This window comes from Oncorhynchus keta, chromosome 19, assembly GCF_023373465.1.
Source record: "Oncorhynchus keta strain PuntledgeMale-10-30-2019 chromosome 19, Oket_V2, whole genome shotgun sequence".
Taxonomy (NCBI): Eukaryota; Metazoa; Chordata; class Actinopteri; order Salmoniformes; family Salmonidae; genus Oncorhynchus; species Oncorhynchus keta.
The window spans coordinates 64,067,967-64,087,735 of NC_068439.1; the positions used below are offsets into that span (position 1 = coordinate 64,067,967).

General features: G+C 42.8%; 2 protein-coding genes and 1 long non-coding RNA gene across 7 annotated transcripts in view; 2 read left to right on the forward strand and 1 right to left on the reverse strand.

Annotated features, from left to right (window-relative positions):
- LOC118398677 (solute carrier family 35 member F1-like) overlaps positions 1-19,769 on the forward strand; it is a 128,516-nt gene that overhangs the window by 55,553 nt on the left and 53,194 nt on the right. The window contains exon 2 of the mRNA XM_035794249.2: positions 4,343-4,518. Within this exon, the coding sequence (XP_035650142.1) occupies positions 4,343-4,518 (176 nt within the window). The remainder of the gene's footprint in view (positions 1-4,342; positions 4,519-19,769) is intronic.
- LOC127909449 (uncharacterized) lies at positions 9,915-10,695 on the reverse strand. Of its 2 annotated transcripts, none has more exons than XR_008071142.1 (3): positions 10,554-10,695; positions 10,313-10,399; positions 9,915-10,120 (listed from the first exon to the last, which is right to left on the reverse strand). It is a non-coding gene; the product is annotated as an uncharacterized LOC127909449 (long non-coding RNA). The 2 variants fall into 2 exon arrangements; XR_008071143.1 differs by having other exon boundaries at positions 9,984-10,120; positions 10,493-10,577.
- LOC127909448 (translation initiation factor IF-2-like) lies at positions 10,498-11,586 on the forward strand. 4 transcript variants are annotated; one of them, XM_052471004.1, is made up of 2 exons: positions 10,498-10,716; positions 10,836-11,586. In XM_052471004.1, the coding sequence occupies exons 1-2, from the start codon at positions 10,502-10,504 to the stop codon at positions 11,569-11,571; spliced, it is 951 nt and encodes a 316-aa protein (XP_052326964.1). In that variant the 5' UTR covers positions 10,498-10,501; the 3' UTR covers positions 11,572-11,586. The 4 variants fall into 4 exon arrangements, 2 of the variants coding, with proteins under 2 accessions (XP_052326964.1, XP_052326965.1); XM_052471005.1 differs by having other exon boundaries at positions 10,498-10,668; XR_008071140.1 differs by having other exon boundaries at positions 10,578-10,716; positions 10,784-10,923.

The window sequence follows — 19,769 nt, forward strand, 5'->3', positions numbered from 1 at the left end:
GTAATACTAACTTAACTGTATGTTAAATACCCTGTGTATATAGCCTTATTTATCATAAAAATGCATTGTTGGTTAAAGGCTTGTAAGTAAGCATTTCACTGTAAGGTGAAATACCTGTTGTATTTGGCACGTGACAAATAACATTTGATTTGATGTTGTGTAGTAAAATATTTGAAGCCAGTGTGCCTCACCCTAATCATTTGATATTTTTACCCCTCTTAATTTCACCTACTGTTCTGACTTGGTGGAGCACATGTAGCCTAGAACCTGTTTTAGAGAAATGTAATCATCAACTATTGTAAGAAATGTCATTGGCTGCTTATATGCCCCCTTTATTTATTCTACAGTTCTGACTTAGTGTACAGGGAGAACATTGTAAGAACACTGTTATGTGATAAGCAAAATAAAGTATAGTCAGGCCTCCTGAGTGGTGCAGTGGTCTAAGGCACTGCATCGCAGTGCTAGCTGTGCCACTAGAGATCCTGGTTCAAGTCCAGGCTCTGTCGCAGCCGGGAGACCTATGGGGCGGCCACAATTGGCCCAGCATCATCCGGGTTAGGGGAGGGTTTGGCTGGCAGGGATGTTCTTGTCCCATCGTGCGCTAACGACTCCTGTGGCGGTGTACAGTGTTTCCTCTGACACATTGGTGTGGCTGGCTTCCGGGTTAAGCAAGCAGAGGGTCAAGAAACAGTGTGGCTTGGCTGGGTTGTGTTTCGGAGGACGCACGGCTCTCAACCTTTGCCTCTCCCGAGTCCGTACGGCGTTGCAGCGATGGGACAAGACTGTAACTACCAATTGGATACCACAAAATTGGGGAAAAAAGGGGGTATACAAAAAATAAGTATAGTCAATGATATCAACACCACCTGTAGTGTGTCTCATAAGCAGTACCTCTGAATATTTACTAAGATGAAACACTCAGATCAGGTCACTGTTGGTGCTTGTCCTTTTTTAATATCATAACTTGTCTGTGGCACTGAAAATGTTGCATGCTAATTCCCTCCTGCTGAAATGCAGTCCAGGCTCCAGGGGTAGCAGTGGATCTAATTGGTTTCCCTGAGCTGACTGTGCATCTGTCTGGTTTACCTCTTCATGTTTGTATCATATTATTGTGTACCTCGTTTCTTTGGCCTTTTCCTCTATAAGGACACACACACTTCCTATTATTTCCCAGTCATTCCGAATGAGATTTTAAATTAACTGAGTCAACGGAACAAGTATTAATGTAAATCGACTGGATTGCGTGTATGCCTGTTTTTTGGTCCTTTACTACAGCTCTGTACTGGATATGCAGATATTACATTGGAGCTGCTTTACATTTGCACATGTCTCTTCCAGTGTGTGTGTGTGCCCATGCGTGTTCTCCCTGGTCCCTGTGCCTGTGTGTAGATGTAGAGGGAGCAGTGAAGGGGCTGATTTGTGCACTGTGGTCTGTCTACGGGGGGAGAGGGTTGTGTGTGTGTGTGTGTGTTTAGACTTGATTGACAGCTCTTTCTTAATCCCTTTCATATTCAGCCAGGACTGACAGGTACTGTATTTCACCACATACACAATCAAAGACTCCACAGGTGGCCTGAGAGGTGGTGTGTGTTCAGGCTTGGGCCAAAACAAGGAAATAGAGTGTTGTAGGCGAATAGTAGAGCACCATATGGGAATAAAGGAGGATGTCATTGGCCAGAAGTAGTACATTTTATGGAGAATGGGGGTTCATTTGAGACCTCACTGTACAGTAAGCCCAGTGAGGAAGCTCAGTGTCCCGAACCACCTGTTGAAGAAGGAGAGGAAGCCAGGCTAAGTGTCACAATGGCTGATGGTATAAGGGCACAAGGCGAGACCCAGATGTAGACACAGGAGGCAGTTGGTTAGAGTCTTTGTAGTTTAATTATAATCCAAAAGGAGAAGGCAAGAGAATGGTCGTGGACAGGCAAAAGGTCAAAACCAGATTCTGAGTCCAAGAGGCAAAGAGTGACAGACAGACTCAATGTCAGGGCAGGCAAAATGTTCATGCATGTGGGTACTGAGTCCAGAAAAAACAGGCAAGAGTCAAAACCGGGAAGAATAGAAAAAAATAATAGAAAACAGGAGCACGGGAAAACACGCTGGTTGACTTGAAAACATACAAGACGAACTGGCACAGAGAGACAGGAAACACAGGGATAAATACACTGGGGAAAATAAGTGACACCTGGAGAAGGTGAAGCAATCATAAGACCAGGTGAAACAGATGGAGGGTGTTTGGAAATCCTGTCCTAATATAAATCAGACTGGAAGACCTGGATGTGCCTCACACAGCTGGAAACGCTAAGTTGTAATGAGTTCAGAACGTGACAACTCTGTGGGAGACAGTGGGATGGAGAGACTGGTCTGTGGTTGATATGGACACATGTTGATCTGCTGTTGTAGCTAGGGCCATGAGTTTTTACCAGACCATGTCACCTGACCATGGAAGCCTAAATACACAGGCATAAGGAAGAATACACACTTGAATACACACTTTCAAATATTTTAAATTAAAGACAAGAACCTTCTGTTCACTGGCCATGCGGTTACAGTACATTCGGAAAGTATTCAGACCCCTTGACTTTTTCCACATTTTGTTACGTTTTTGCCTTTTACTAAAAGGTATTAAATAAAAAAAATTCCTTATCAATATACACACAATACCCCATAATGACAAAGCGAAAACAGGTTTTTAAATACCTTATTTACCTTATTTACAGAAGTATTCAGACCCTCGAAATTGAGCTCAGGTGCATCCGGTTTCCATTGATCATCCTTGAGATGTTTCTAAAACTTGATAGGATTTTGATTGGATTTTGATTAGACATGATTTGGAAAGGCACAAACCTGTCTATATAAGGTCCCACAGTTGACAGTGCATGCCAGAGAAAAACCAAGCCATGAGGTTGAAGGAATTGTCCGTAGAGCACCAAGACAGGATTGTGTCGAGGCACAGATCTGGGGAAGGGTAACAACATTTTTTAGCAGCATTGACGGTCCCCAAGAACACACTGGCCTCCATCATTCTTAAATGGAAAGAACATTTAAATGGAAGAACTGATCAATCGGGGGAGAAGGGTCTTGGTAAGGAAGGTGACCAAGAACCTGATGGTCACTCCTGAGCTCCAGAGTTCCACTGTGGAGATGGGAGAACGTTCCAGAAGGACAACGACCCTAAGCACACAGCCAAGACAACACAGGAGTGGCTTCAGGACAAGTCTCTGAATGTCCTTGAGTGGCCCAGCTTGAACCCGATCGCGCATCTCTGGAGAGACCTGAAAATAACTGTGCAGCGATGCTCCCCATCCAACCTGACAGAGCTTGAGAAGATCTGCAGAGAAGAATGGGAGAAGCTCTCCAAATATAGGTATGCCAAGGTTGTAGCGTGTTGTAGAATTACAACATTATGTTAATCACATTACTTTCATATTAGAATGTATATGAGTATATTCATGGTCTGTTTTTCTGAGGGGAGCCTCTGAGGTTTAACGCTGAAAGTAGTTTTATGATGGCTTGGTGATAAGCTGAAGACTGCATTCCATTCTATGATTAGTGTCTGTGTGCCTGTCTGCCAGTGCCAGGCAGACCCTCCCTCCAGTTTATTTCTCCCACATGGCAGATGAATACTGGACTCCATTATTCTGAGGGAAGGGCCTAGTATCCTATGTTACCTTAGTATTTCTGTATAAACAAGCAGTAAATGAACTAGAAACAGAATATTTGGTGTAATTTAAATCTTTATGTCTGTTGAATGAGAGGACAATGTACCTTTTTTGTATAATTTCTACATATTTCTACATATGTTGTAACCTAACCCTGTTTATTTGGGCTTTAACTTTACAACATTGGGTGAACGTTAACGCTCCATTACTGCAGTAATTATTAATAAAGTTTGCTAGTTTTGAAGAAATCTAAAAGTCTCTCCTTTGATTAGAATAATTACCACGACAAGCGTCATACCCAAGAAGACTCGAGGCTGTTATCGCTGCCAAAGGTGCTTCAACAAAGTACTGAGTAAAGGGTCTGAATAATTATGTAAATGTGATATTTTTTGATGTTTTTATGAATTTGTTAACACTTCTAAAAACCTGTTTTGGATTTGTCGTTATGTGGTATTGTGTGGATTGAAGTAAGAAAACAATTTCAGACATTTTCGAATAAGGCTGTAACGTAACAAAATGTGGAAAAAGTCAAGGTCTGAATATTTTCCGAATGCATCCTATGTGAATGTACTGTAGTGCACAAGCTGCGTTCCAATGCCCTTTCCAGTCTATGGTTTAGTAGCTGTACTGTGATGCCAGTGTGTAGTAACACTGTCTTCTATCCTGCCTCTCCTCTCCAGGGAACTTCTGGTAACTCTGGCTCTGGGCCAGGTCCTGTCTCTGCTCGTCTGTGGCATCGGGTTGACCAGCAAGTACCTGGCTCATGAATACCACGCCAACACGCCCGTGTTCCAGAGCTTTCTCAACTACATCCTGCTGTTCCTAGTCTACACCACCACGCTCGCCGTCAGGCAAGGTACAACACTGGACACGCATGCAGGCACACACAGACACAATATTTTATTATGTTCCCCAATTCTTCCTGGGGTCCAAACACAAATAATAATATACATAACACTACATAATATAATGCAAAATACAATACAAAATATTTAAAATGTCTGTCTCTTCACAGTACCCAGCAAGGTGTTCTTTTATCATTTTTTAAAAACTGGTTTTAATGCTAGCTTGAGTTACCTGGGCTGGCAGAGTTTCATATAGTCATGGCTCTATTTAATACTGTGCGTTTCCAAGCCTCTGTGCTGGATCTGGGGACTGTGACGAGACCTCTGGCTACAAGTCTTGTGCGGTACCGATGAGTGTCTGAACCTGAATAGACAGTTTGATACCTTTAACCCATCAACACCTCGGACAAAGACCAGTCAGTCTCTCCTCAACTTTGAGCCAGGAGAAATTGACACGCATACCACTGACATTTGCCCTCCATGTAAATCTAAGTGCAATTCGTGCTGCTCTGTTCTGGTCAAACTTTAATCTTCCTACAGTTGAAGTCAGAAGTTTACTTACACCTTACGCCAAATACATTTAAACTCAGTTTTTCACAATTCCTGACATTTAATCCAAACAAAAATCCCCTGTTTTAGGTCAGGTAGGATCACCACTTTATTTTAAGAATGTGAAATGTCAGAATAATAGTAGAGAGAATGATTTATTTCAGCTTTGATTTCTTTCATCACATTCCCAGTGGGTCAGAAGTACATACACTCAATTCATATTTGGTAGCATTGCCTTTAAATTGTTTAACTTGGGTCAAACATTTCGGGTAGCCTTCCACAAGCTTCCCACAATACGTTTGGTGAATTTTGTCCCATTCCTCCTGACAGAGCTGGTGTAACTGAGTCAGGTTTGCAGGCCTCCTTGCTCACACACGCTTTTTCAGTTCTGCCCACACATTTTCTATAGGATTGAGGTCAGGGCTTTGTGATGGCCACTCCACACCTTGACTTTGTTGTCCTTAAGCCATTTTGCCACAACTTTGGAAGTATGCTTGGGGTCATTTTCCATTTGGAAGACCCATTTGCGACCAAGCTTTAACTTCCTGACTGGTGTCTTGAGATGTTGCTTCAATGTATCCACATAGTTTTCCTCCCTCATGATGCCATCTATTTTGTGACGTGCACCAGTCCCTCCTGCAGCAAAGCACCCCCACAACATGATGCTGCCACCCCCGTGCTTCACGGTTGGGATGGTGCTCTTCGGCATGCAAGCCTCCCCTTTTTCCTCCAAACATAAATATCATTATGGCCAAACAGTTCTATTTTTGTTTCATCAGACCAGAGTACATTTCTCCAAAAATTATGATCTTTGTCCCCATGTGCAGTTGCAAACCGTAGTCTGACTTTTTAACGGCGGTTTTGGAGAAGTGGCTTCTTCCTTGCTGAGTGGCCTTTCAGGTTATGTCATTATAGGACTCGTTTTACTGTGGATATAGTTACTTTTGTACCTGTTTCCTCCAGCATCTCCACAAGGTCCTTTGCTGTTGTTCTGGGATTGATTTGCACTTTTCACACCAAAGTACATTCATCTCTAGGAGACAGAACACGCCTCCTTCCTGAGCAGAATGACGGCTGTGTGGTCCCATGATGTTTATACTTGCGTACTATTGTTTGTACAGATGAACGTGGTACCTTCAGGCGTTTGGAAATTGCTCCCAAGGATGAACCAGACTTGTGGTGGTCTACAATTGTTTTCTCTGATTTCTTGGCTGATTTCTTTTGATTTTCCCGTGATGTCAAGCACAGAGGCACTGAGTTTGAAGGTCGGCCTTGAAATACACCCACAGGTACACCTCCAATAGACTCAAATTAGGTCTATTAGCCTATCAGAAGCTTCTAAGCCATGACATTTTCCAAGCTGTTAAAAGGCACAGTCAACTTAGTGTATGTAAACTTCTGACCCACTACAATTGTGATAGAGTGAAATAATCTGTCTGTAAACAATTGTTGGGAAAATTACTTGTCATGCACAAAGTAGATGTCCTAATCGACTTGCCAAAACTATAGTTTGTTAAGAAGAAATGTACGGAATGGTTGAAAAGTGACTTTTAATGACTCCAAGTGTATGTAAACAACCGACTTCAACTGTGTGTCCTTCTTTACCATACATGACCACATAACTGGTCAGTAGTCCAGGTGTGACAAAAGGGCCTGTAGGACCTGTCTGGTTCATTTACAGTGCCTTCTGAAAGTGTTCACACGCCTGGACTTTGTTGCAGCCTGAATTTAAAATGGATTAAATGTCGTTTTTTGTCACTGGCCTGCACACAATACGCTGTATTGTTAAAGTGGAATTATGTTTTTCGAAATTTGTACAAATTCATAAAAAATGAAAAGCTGTGAAGTGTCTTGAGTCAAAAAGTATTCAACCCCTTTGTTATTGCAAGCCAAAAATAAGTTCAGGAGTGAAAATGTCAGATAATGAGTTGCATGGACTCACTCTGTATGCAATAATACTGTTTAACATGATTTTTCAATGACTACCTCATCTCTGTACCCCACACATACAATTAGCTGAAAGGTCCCTCAGTCAAGCATTGAATTACAAACAATTACAAAGACCAGGAGGTTTTCCAATGCCTAGCAAAGAAGGACACTGATTGGTAGATGGGAATATAAAAAAGCAGACATTGAATATTCCTTTGAGCATGGTGAAGTAAGTTATTAGTTACAGTTTGCATGGTGTATCAATGCACCCAGTCACTACAAAGATACAGGCGTCCTTCCTAACTGAGGATGTAATCTTCTCAGGGATTTCACCATGAAGCCAATGGTGACTTTAAAACTTACAGAGTTTATTGACTGTGATAGGGGAAAACTGAATAGATCAACTGTAGTAGTTACTCCACAAAACTAACCAAATTTACAGAGTGAAAAGAAGGAAAAACAAAATATTCCAAAACATGCATCCTTTGTGCATTAAAGCACTAAAAGTAAAGCTGCAAAAAAATGTAGCAAAGAAATTAACGTTATGCACTGAATACAAAGTTACCCAGAAAGACTCAGAAGTAATCGCTGCCGAAGGTGATTCTAACATGTATTGACTCAGGGGTGTGAACACGCGTGTAAAAACATGTTTACACTTGATCTTCATGGGGTATTGTGTGTGGATGGGTGAGGGAAAAATGTATATTTAATCCATTTTGAATTCAGTCTGTAACACAACAAAATGTGGAATAAATCCAGGGGTATGAATACTCTCTGAAAGCACTGTAGATGTCATGGACAGACCTCTTAGATTTCAATAGAATTTTGATTAACCACATGACAATGATTTTGAGATATGAAGACATTATTATAAATGAAATTAAACTGTTCCATGAAAATGTGCATATGAAAACCATAACTGGCATGCAGATCGGTAGAAATTGTCAAATAAATTGGCATTCCACATGAGAAAGGTTGCAGACTCCAATTGTAGCCTATTACCGGCAACTTCAGGAAATTAAAGGCAGAATCTGCGAAAGTCAGCAGGAGTTTGAGGAGGATGCTCGGGTGAGGTTGTTTTTGAGTTTTTTTTTCTGTTTTGGAATATTTTTTTCATCTGTACAGGATTGCTTTCTCAGTTTTCTCCTATCACAGCCATTAAAGTCATTATTTTACTCCTGAACTTATTTAGGCTTGCCATAACAAAGGGGTTGAATACTTATTGACTCGAGACATTTCAGGTCTACATTTTTTTATGTAATTTGTCAAAACAGAATTCCACTTTGACATTATGGGGTATTTATTGTGTAGGCCAGTGACAAAATCTTGGCTGTAACACAACAAAATGTGGAAAAGTTCAAGGGTGGTGAATACTTTCTGAAGGCTGTTTATTGTAAAAACCCTGTCCTCTCGGTGCATCTAATCAAACTAGATTACATGATATATTTGCTATGCTTAATGGGATACGAGCTGGAGATGAATTGGACAGGAAAGGACTTGTATAAACTGGAGACAGTTTGCAGCTGGGGTTTGTGTTATCTGACTTTCATCATCGCTATGCAAACAAGGCTGATTTCCGTGATAATTTGACTGTTTTAACAAGTTTTGTTGAGCTAATAAAATGAAAACATTACTTCAAACTACTTTTGGGTACCTTGTTGACAATTACATGAAATCCATGTCTTTAAATGTTACGGTTTGTAAATTTGACGGATGAGTGCAGTGTTCCAAGCATTTCGCTACACCCGCAATAACATCTGCTAAATATGTGTATGTGACCAATACATTTGATTTGAAATGGCAAAGAAAATGTGTAATCTGCTTGACACTTTAAAGTTACTTATCTTACAGAACACAAAGTCAGCTCATTTCCAGTCCAATCCGTTTGATTCATACGCTGGCTTGTCTGGCTGTCATGTTTTCATTTCAACCTGCCCAGTCTCTTATCTACACTGAAATAATATACTTTCAGTAGTCCTCTCTTATGATATATTTTTTCAATCTCACATAACACTTGAATATATAGTAAACCCTTGTGTTTGAATATACACGTATCTAGTAGGTCCTAGGACACAACAATGAATAATGTGGAGCAAATAAATACAATCAAAGGATAACTTACAATAATGAACAGCTTTGAAAACCAAACTGGCAATATTTAAGATTTTAATACATACGGTGTAATTTAATTTATTTTCAGAGATTTCTTTTCTACACTCACATGGCAATCAGACTAAAATACTGAATTCTGGTGTGTAGAGCAGGTGGTTGTTGTGTGGGTGAGAGGTTCTGTCTGTCACTTGTTCTCAACAGGCATCCAGTCTCAGAAGGGGGATTTGAAGAGGGAGACCTCAGTGTTTATATGTGTATGTCACATTATGTGCCCAGTATGATAGAGCATAAACTTTCTTGGCAGATGACAACATGACAATAACAGTAGCTGTAGATTATATAATGAAAAGTTGGAGGGTGATTGGTAATGGAGGACATCAGGTGGATCCATGTCTGGGTGTTGGGCAGAACCCCTAGGTCCTGGAGAACAGGTAATGGAGGACATCAGGTGGATCCATGTCTGGGTGTTGGACAGAACCCCTAGGTCCTGGAGAGCAGGTAATGGAGGACATCAGGTGGATCCATGTCTGGGTGTTGGACAGAACCCCTAGGTCCTGGAGAGCAGGTAATGGAGGACATCAGGTGGATCCATGTCTGGGTGTTGGACAGAACCCCTAGGTCCTGGAGAGCAGGTAATGGAGGACATCAGGTGGATCCATGTCTGGGTGTTGGACAGAACCCCTAGGTCCTGGAGAGCAGGTAATGGAGGACATCAGGTGGATCCATGTCTGGGTGTTGGACAGAACCCCTAGGTCCTGGAGAGCAGGTAATGGAGGACATCAGGTAGATCCATGTCTGGGTGTTGGACAGAACCCCTAGGTCCTGGAGAGCAGGTAATGGAGGACATCAGGTAGATCCATGTCTGGGTGTTGGGAAGAACCCCTAGGTCCTGGAGAGCAGGTAATGGAGGACATCAGGTAGATCCATGTCTGGGTGTTGGGCAGAACCCCTAGGTCCTGGAGAGCAGGTAATGGAGGACATCAGGTAGATCCATGTCTGGGTGTTGGGCAGAACCCCTAGGTCCTGGAGAACAGCAGCAGGGTTAAAGGGAACAGGGTAGAAGACAGACGTAAACAAGTAAACAAAGGTTTACGGTGAAGATTTGATTTGATTAGTGCATATTTGTAAGGATATTGACACACACACATAATATTGAACTCTGCTGTGGTCAAATAAAGCAACTTATCATTTTAAAATTAGAATTGGGACACTTACCGATCATGTGCCATGGTGAAACAACTTTGATAGGCTTCAACACCGGCGCCACAGTCTTTGCCCTGGCAGGCTAGACAGGGTACTGACCTTTTTAAGTAGAAAGTGACAAATTGAAACATTGTATGCTCTTTGAGATGACATTGATTGAAATCATAATAATTTCAGACATAATAGTATCACGTTTCAGGTATGACCCAGATGCAGACAGTGTTGAAGAAACAAAACAGTTTATTTCTAGTACAGGGGCAGGCAAACGACATGTCAAAGGCAGGCAGGGGTAAAGGGTCCAGAACGGCAGGCAGTTTCAGGTTCAGGGCAGGCAGGGGTAAAGGGTCCAGAACGGCAGGCAGTTTCAGGTTCAGGGCAGGCAGGGGTAAAGGGTCCAGAACGGCAGGCAGTTTCAGGTTCAGGGCAGGCAGGGGGGTTCAGGGCAGGCAGGGGTAAAGGGTCCAGAACGGCAGGCAGTTTCAGGTTCAGGGCAGGCAGGCAGGGGTAAAGGGTCCAGAACGGCAGGCAGTTTCAGGTTCAGGGCAGGCAGGGGTAAAGGGTCCAGAACGGCAGGCAGTTTCAGGTTCAGGGCAGGCAGGGGTAAAGGGTCCAGAACGGCAGGCAGTTTCAGGTTCAGGGCAGGCAGGGGTAAAGGGTCCAGAACGGCAGGCAGTTTCAGGTTCAGGGCAGGCAGGGGTAAAGGGTCCAGAACGGCAGGCAGTTTCAGGTTCAGGGCAGGCAGGGGTAAAGGGTCCAGAACGGCAGGCAGTTTCAGGTTCAGGGCAGGCAGGGGTAAAGGGTCCAGAACGGCAGGCAGTTTCAGGTTCAGGGCAGGCAGGGGTAAAGGGTCCAGAACGGCAGGCAGTTTCAGGTTCAGGGCAGGCAGGGGTAAAGGGTCCAGAACGGCAGGCAGTTTCAGGTTCAGGGCAGGCAGGGGTAAAGGGTCCAGAACGGCAGGCAGTTTCAGGTTCAGGGCAGGCAGGGGTAAAGGGTCCAGAACGGCAGGCAGTTTCAGGGTCAGGGCAGGCAGGGGTCAATTATACAGTGAGGTGGGCCAAGGAATGAAATGGAAGGCAGGCTCAAGGCAGGCAGAAGGGTCAAAAGGACTAGGATACAGGAGCAAGAAACAGACGGGCGCAAGGGAACCAACGCTGGTAGGTTTCACAAGCAAAACGAACAGGCAACAGTCAAACGGAGAACATGGGTATAAATACACAGGGGAAGATGGGCGACACCTGGAGGGGGGTGGAAACAAGCACAAAGACAGGTGAAACATATCAGGGTGTGACAAACAGAATGTGATTGATAAACAAAAGGTTATTTAACTTGCCCAGCTGTCCACCTCCTTGACAATTCCCCATCAGAAGAAGTGTATGTTGATATTGGCAGTCATGTGCTTCACTCCAAAATGACCAGCATGGATCTCGGTCAGCACGGCCTCCTCAATAGTAAAAATCACCGTCCTATGTGGCTGACCATCCTTCCCCTGTAGGTACATATGATTGCCTAACAAGTTGTAAGAGAAGAGTTGTTGAAATAGGAAGTGTAAATGTGTCTAATAAGCTATAAGTTTGTTATTGAATATTTATATTTTGTGTTTTTAAGTTATCATTTCAGTTTTACTTGGTGTTATCACTGTTACACACAATAACTTAAGTCTAAGTACATATGCCATCATTGTAAATAAGAATTTGTTCTTAACTGACTTGCCTAGTTAAATTAAATACATTTGAACTGCTGTCTTTCTCTCTCTCCATCTCTCTCTCTCTGTCTTCCACTCTTCCCACCTCTCTCCCTCTCTCTCACTTTCATCCTTTAAAAAAAACTTTCTTCCCCCTCCCATCTCTCTCTCCCTGTCTAGTGAAGACACCCATTTAAGGACATTTGGAATCACCATACTTGCTAACACCTATCCATTTGATTGATCAGGTTTAACTTATAGCTAGATACCTCAATATGACAGACATATAACTACATCAGTGGAGGCTGCTGAGGGGGTGGCTGGAATGGAGTCAATTGAATGGTATCAACCACATGGAAACCACATGTATGATGCCATCCTCCCCTCAGCAGCCTCCACTGAACTATATGTATAGCTAGCAACATGTACTGTAGATTACCAACTAACTAGATGAAAAATGGTTGTACAAAGTTATATCCGTCCAGATACAGCCTTGCGAAAGTATTCGGCCCCCTTGAACTTTGCGACCTTTTGCCACATTTCAGGCTTCAAACATAAAGATATAAAACTGTATTTTTTTTGTGAAGAATCAACAACAAGTGGGACACAATCATGAAGTGGAACAACATTTATTGGATATTTCAAACTTTTTTAACAAATCAAAAACTAAAAAATTGGCAGAAATTACAATACAATAACAGTTACAGTAGCTAGTTAGCTAGCTAACGTTACCTAAATTAAACTGTCTGGTTGGCTAGCTAGTTAGCTGACTAGGCAGCAAGTAGCTAACAACTTCAATCTAAAAACACTTAAATAATTTATTCCTATTTAACAATATTTACTTATATATGGTAAAGAGTGTTCTCTTTCCAGTCTGGTTGGTCCTCTGAAGCAGCAGGTAGTCACCGTCAAAAATACAGTCCTTGGAGAGTAATTCTATGGTAATAATTTTGCTCAGACTGAGCGAGCGTTCCTGAGTTAAGTAGAACTAGAACTGCCCGCGTCCTCCTTCCTTTGCAGCTGCTACCCGGTAAAATAGAGCCAAGCAACCAGCATAGCAACGGACGCTTCATTATGTAATCCGGTCAGAATTTTGCAAGTTCAGAGTCAAATACTTTGTCAGGATAGGCAACCAAAATTAATAATTAATGTATGTGTGTTATTGTAATGACAGACACCCTCGACCTTCTAGCCCGAACTCCAGCGTGCTATCGACTGTGCCGCTGGAGCATGCTTTTGCGGCACAGTCGATAGTGCGCTGGACTTCAGGCTAGAAGGTCGATGGTTCGAGACCTGCTCCCTGCCTGTTTCATTACATTGGTTTCAGAAGTGATCGGACCCTGCATCCACAACAGTGCGTGTTCTTGGTCGGTGAGCGCATTCCTATAACAGGCTGACTACACCGCGAGTGTTGCAAAATACATTTAGAACTCTATATTATAAAATTATTGCACCCACACTGCTCGCGCATGCCACGAGTGTGCAAAGCTGTCATCAAGGCAAAGAATGGCTACTTTGAAGAATCTAAAAACACTTTTTTTGGTTAATACATGATTCCATATGTGTTGTTTCATAGTTTTGATGTCTTCACTATTATTCTACAAGGTAGAAAATATGAAAGAAAAACCCCTTGAATGAGTAGGTGTGTTCAAACTTTTTACTGGTACTGTATGCAGTTGTCTATAACGACACAAGGCGAGACGCGATGCAGACACAGAAGGCAGATGGTTTGAGCTCCGGTATTTTTACCATCCAAGGGATAGACAAAAGGCAGGTCAGGGAAAGGCAAGCGTTCATTGCCAGGGCAAAACGAGAGTCCAAAACGGTACAGGGCAGCAGGCAGGCTCAAGGTCAGGGGCAGGCAGGCTCAGAGTCAGGACAGGCAAGAGTCAAAACCAGGAGGATGAGAAAATGAGAGACTGGGGGAAAACAGGAGCTGAGACAAAAACGCTGGTTGACTTGAACAAACAAGACGAACTGGCACAGACAGACAGAAAACACAGGTATAAATACCCAGAGGATAAGTGGGGAAGATGGGTGACACCTGGAGGGGGTGGAGACAAGGACAAGTGAAACAGATCAGGGTGTGACATTGTCAGTAGTTATAATATACATCATTATAAATATACAAACATATTATTTCCGAGCAAGCTGCTCACTGTTAGACAGCGTGGCTACTTTTCCAAGAGGCACCTCTGCCAAATTGCTCCCGTTCTTTGTTGTGTAAGGCCATAGACAGTCTGACTGTAATAGGGAGCAGCGGTAAGCATGACCATGCACAGAATGAATAGTGATGGTTGAGTGCCTTACTGGAAGGGAGACTACAAATATGAATACATTAATAACCCTCTCATAACCAACAATGTTTTTTGATCAAGCCACCAGTTTATTCTGAGCTGCGCTGAAAAACAAAACATTGACAACAAACGCATAGCCTAATCAACAGTGCTTAAACTGCAACAGCTTTGACCTCATAGTGCTTTTTACAACCCACCATCCCACTGTTTTTGGGGGGATTAACTGAATTCACTATCCACTAGTCCACAGGTTTCCTCCTAACCTTTGGCTCTGACCACCACCTACTGTAAGTGTAAGGGTAAGCAGCAGCAGCGCCTCTACTCTATTATTCCTGACTTGTGAAATGAATTGTTGCTCAGCTCCTCTCCGCCGGCAGCTAGGTAGCTTTTCACTGTCCTTCATCCCTGCTCCCAATAAGGCTTCCTGGCCCCCTCGTCCCCACTCATATTCGATTTACGCTGTGGCCTAGCTGAATTGGGGTCAGCGGGAAGGCCGAGCTGGCACTCCCCCAAGGCTTCTCTCTCTCTTTCTTCGCCTCTCTCTCTCCTTCCCCCACTCTCAAGTGCATCACTTATCACAGGAAGTGAGGCGAGGTGATTATTCATATTAATACGCTGAGCTGGTTATTAATTACATTGAGTTAATGCTGATGGTTGATAGCAGGTTTTTTCTCAGGCTGCACCATCAGTGGTGGCTGCCTCTCCCTCTTCATTTTACAGCAATTACCCAGCACTGAACCTCACTGATTGGGAAGGATATTAAATACACACAGACAGAGCTAGCTCTAATGTGCCAAAGAATGCGTTTAGCATTTTATTAACTCGAGTAACTGATGACGATCTAGAGCAGAAGTTTTATTTGAAATGTCATCCAATGTCAAATTGATTTTACAATGAGATTTTATTGTTGCAGAGAGATGTTTTGTGCTCACTGTAGATGAAAACAGAACAGGTCTTGGTGAGCACAGTAAGAAACTGAATTTTAAATTAGATTTTTTTTAAATAAAATATTTCACCTTTATTTAACCAGGTAGGCTAGTTGAGAACAAGTTCTCATTTTCAACTGCGACCTGGCCAAAGCAATTTGACACATACAACAATACAGAGTTACACATGGAATAAACAGACATACAGTCAATAATACAGTAGAAAAGGTATATATACAGTGAGTGCAAATGAGGTAGAATAAGGGAGGCAAGGCAATAAATAGGCCATGGTGGCAAAGTAATAAGAGAATTTCCAATCCCAATGAAAATAACAATCAATCAATAGCTCTGACCAATTCCTGAGGTTTGTAAGACCATGGGTATAATAATAATTAGTCAAAGACTCAGCTTATACAAAAGTTTAGTACCATTTATTCAGAGAATGTTCTAAAGTCAAGAATACGAAACAATTCATTTTATACTGACTTCTCACGTCCACACAGCCATACGCACACACATGTCCTGCTACCCAGCCACCAGAGCTTTGTGACCTTGTTCTTGACACGTACTCCCTGTTCTCTCCCAATCTCTAGTCAGGTCGGCACCAAGCTCAGACAGTCTGTTTATAATACCATAAAGACACATTGTCTTTACCCTAATTCTGACTAGGACTACACATTTATTGATTATGATTTTATACATTCTAATCAATTCCATACAATTATATGTTTCAGGGCGGAATATTCTAATCATTCAATTAACAGACAATTCTCACCTAACACAAAGTAATTCCAATATAGCAATTAAACACTGGAATGGTAGATGTGCAGAAGATGAATGTGCAAGTAGAGATTCTGGGGTTCAACGGAGCAAGATAAATAAATAAATAAATACAGTATGGGGATGAGGTAGTTGGATGGGCTATTTACAGATGGGCTATGTACAGGTGCAGTGATCTGTGAGCTGCTCTGACAGCTGGTGCTTAAAGCTAGTGAGGGAGATATGTGTCTCCAGCTCCAGTGATTTTTGCAGTTTGTTCTAGTCATTGGCAGCAGAGAACTGGAATGCGAGGCGGCCAAACGAAGAATGGCCTTTGGGGGTGACCAGTGAGATATACCTGCTGGAGCATGTGCTATGGGTGGGTGCTGCGATGGTGACCAGTGAGCTGAGATAAGGCAGGACTTTACCTAGCAGAGACTTGTAGATGACCTGGAGCCAGTGGGTTTGACGACGAGTATGATGCAAGGGCCAGCCCACGAGAGCGTACAGGTCACAGTGGTGGGTAGTATATGGGGCTTTGGTGACAAAACGGATGGCACTGTGATAGACTTCTTCCAATTTGTTGAGTAGAGTGTTGGAGGCTATTTTGTAAATGACATTGTCGAAGTCGAGGATCGGTAGGATTGTCAGTTTTATGAGAGTGTGTTTGGCAGCATGAGTGAAGGATGCTTTGTTGTGAAATAGGAAGCCAATTCTAGATTTAATTTTGGATTGGAGATGCTTAATGTGAGTGTGGAAGGAGAGTTTACAGTCTCGTCAGACACCTAGATATTTGTAGTTGTCTACATATTCTAAGTCAGAACCATCCAGAGTAGTGATGCTGGACGGGCGGGCAGGTGCGGGCAGCGATCAGTTGAAGAGCATGCATTTAGCTTTACTTAGATTGAAGAGCAGTTCGAGGCCACGGAAGGAGAGTTGTATGGCATTGAAGCTCGTCTGGAGGTTAGTTAACACAGTGTCCAAAGAAGGGCAAGAAGGTATACAGAATGATGTCGTCTGCGTAGAGGTGGATCAGAGAATCACCAGCAGCAAGAGCGACATCATTGATGTATACAGAGAAGAGAGTCGGCCCGAGAATTGAACCCTGTGGCACCCCAATAGAGACTGCCAGAGGTTCGGACAACAGGCCCTCTGATTTGACACACTGAACTCTGTCTGAGGAGTAGTTGGTGAACCAGGCGAGGTAATCATTAGAGAAACCAAGGCTGTTGGAACCAAGGCTGTTGAGAGACTGAGTCTGCCGATAAGAATGTGGTGATTGACAGAGTCGAAAGCCTTGGCCAGGTCGATGAATACAGCTGCACAGTAATGTCTCTTATCGATGGCATTTAGGATATAATTTAGGACCTTGAGCATGGCTGAGGTGCACCCATGACCAGCTCTGAAACCAGATTGCATAGCGGAGAAGGCACGGTGGGATTCGAAATGGTCAGTAATCTGTTTGTTAACTTGGCTTTTGAAGACCTTAGAAAGGCAGGGTAGGATAGATATAGGTCTGTAGCAGTTTTGGTCTAGAGTGTCTCCCCCTTTGAAGAGGGGTATGACCGCGGCAGCTTTCCCATCTTTGGGAATCTCAGACGATACGAAAGAGAGGTTGAACAGGCTAGTAATAGGGGTTGCAACACTTTCGGCAGATAATTTTAGAAAGAGAGGGTCCAGATTTTGCAGCTCTTTCAGAACATCAGCTATCCGGATTTGGGTGAAGGAGAAATGGGGAGGCTTGGGCGAGTTGCTGTAGGGGGTGGAGGGCTGTCGGGGTAGGGGTAGCCAGGTGGGAAGCATGGCCAGCAGTAGAAAAATGCTTATTGAAATTCTCAATTATAGTTGATTTATCAGTGGTGACAGTGTGTCCTAGCCTCGGTGCAGTGGGCAGCTGGGAGAAGGTGCTCTTATTCTCCATGGACTTTACAGTGTCCCAGAACGTTTTTGAGTTTGTGCTACAGGATGCAAATTTCTGTTTGAAAAAGCTAGCCTTAGCTTTCCTAACTGCCTGTGTATATTGGTTCCTGACTTCCCTGAAAAGTTGCATATCACGGGGGCTATTCGATGCTAATGCAAAAGGCAATAGGATGTTTTTGTGCTGGTCAAGGGCAGTCAGGTCTGAAGAGAAACAAAAGCTATATCTTTTCCTGGTTCTATATTTTTTGAATGGGGCATGCTTATTTAAGAGGGTGAGGAAGGTACTTTTAAAGAATAACCAGACATCCTCTACTGACGGGATGCGGTCAATATCCTTCCAGGATACCCGGGCCAGGATAATTAGAAAGGCCTGCTTGCTGAAGTGTTTTAGGGAGCGTTTGACAGTGATGACGGGTGGTCGTTTGACCGCAGACCCATTACAGAACCAGGCAATGAGGCAGTGATCGCTGAGATCTTGGTTGAAAACAGCAGAGATGTATTTAGAGGGCAAGTCGGTTTGCATGATCTCTATGAGGGTGCCCGTGAAACCATCCCTCCACTGACTCCATGGGTGCTAATGTGACTTACACAAAGACCTTTCTTATCAAATTAAATCTGTTGTTTATTTTGCTTAAGTGTCCCGGTGGCAATTATTAAGTTGGAAAGTTTGAGAGAGAATTCAAAGTTTTAATTACAGAGCAACATCAGAACTGGTGATGATAAGTCCCCTGTGTCCAGACACATAATGTGTGCCAACTGAGGTTCCAGGGCATAGACGTTGTACAGCCACCTAACAGGTATTACATGCTGACCAGACCACGCACAAGTTGATTTTGTCCACCCACACCAGAAGTGATCAGCACACGCAGGTTGAAATATCAAAACAAACACTGTACCAATTCTATTAATTTGGGGACAGGTCGAAGTGCATTAAACATTTATGGCAATTTATCAAGTTAGCTTGCTGTTACTAGCTAATTTGTCATGGTATATAAACATTTGTTTGTTATTTTACCTGAAATGCACAAGGTCCTCTAATCCGACAATTATTCCACAGGTAAAATGGTAAACAGAGGTTTTTTTCTAGTAATCTCTCCTCCTTCGGGCTTCTTCTTCTTCTGACTTTATATGGAGGTTGGCAACCAACTTTAAGGTGCATTACCACAACCAACTGGATTGGAGTGTGGACCTCAGTTCATCTTTCAATCACACACGTGGGTATTTGCTACTAAAAACCAATGAGGAGATGGGAGAGGCAGGACTTGCAGCTAGTTGAATGTCACAAATAGAACCAATATTTTAGTGCCTGGCTACGCAGACGCTTGTTGACATGCGTGAGCAGTGTGGGTGCAATGATTGAATAACATGTACAGTTGACGTCGGAAGCTTATATACACTTAGGTTGAAGTCATTAAAACTAGTTTTTCAACTACTCCACAAATTTCTTGTGAACAAACTATAGTTTTGGCAAGTCGGTTAGGACATCTACTTTGTGCATGATGCAAGTAATTTTTCCAACAATTGTCAGGCAGATTATATCACTTATAATTCACTGTATCACAATTCCAGTGGGTCAGAAGTTTACATACATTAAGGTGACTGTGCCTTTAAACAGCTTGGAAAATTACAGAAAATGATGTCAGGTAGAAGCTTCTGATTGACTCAAATGATGTCAATGAGCCTATTGGAGGTGTACCTGTGGATGTATTTCAAGGCCTACCTTTAAACTCAGTGCCTCTTTGCTTGACATCATGGGAAAATCTAAAATAATCAGCCAAGACCTCAGAAAATATATTGTAGACCTCCACAAGTCTGTTCATCCTTGGGAGCAATTTCCAAATGCCTGAAGGTACCACGTTCATCTGTACAAACAATAGTATAAACAC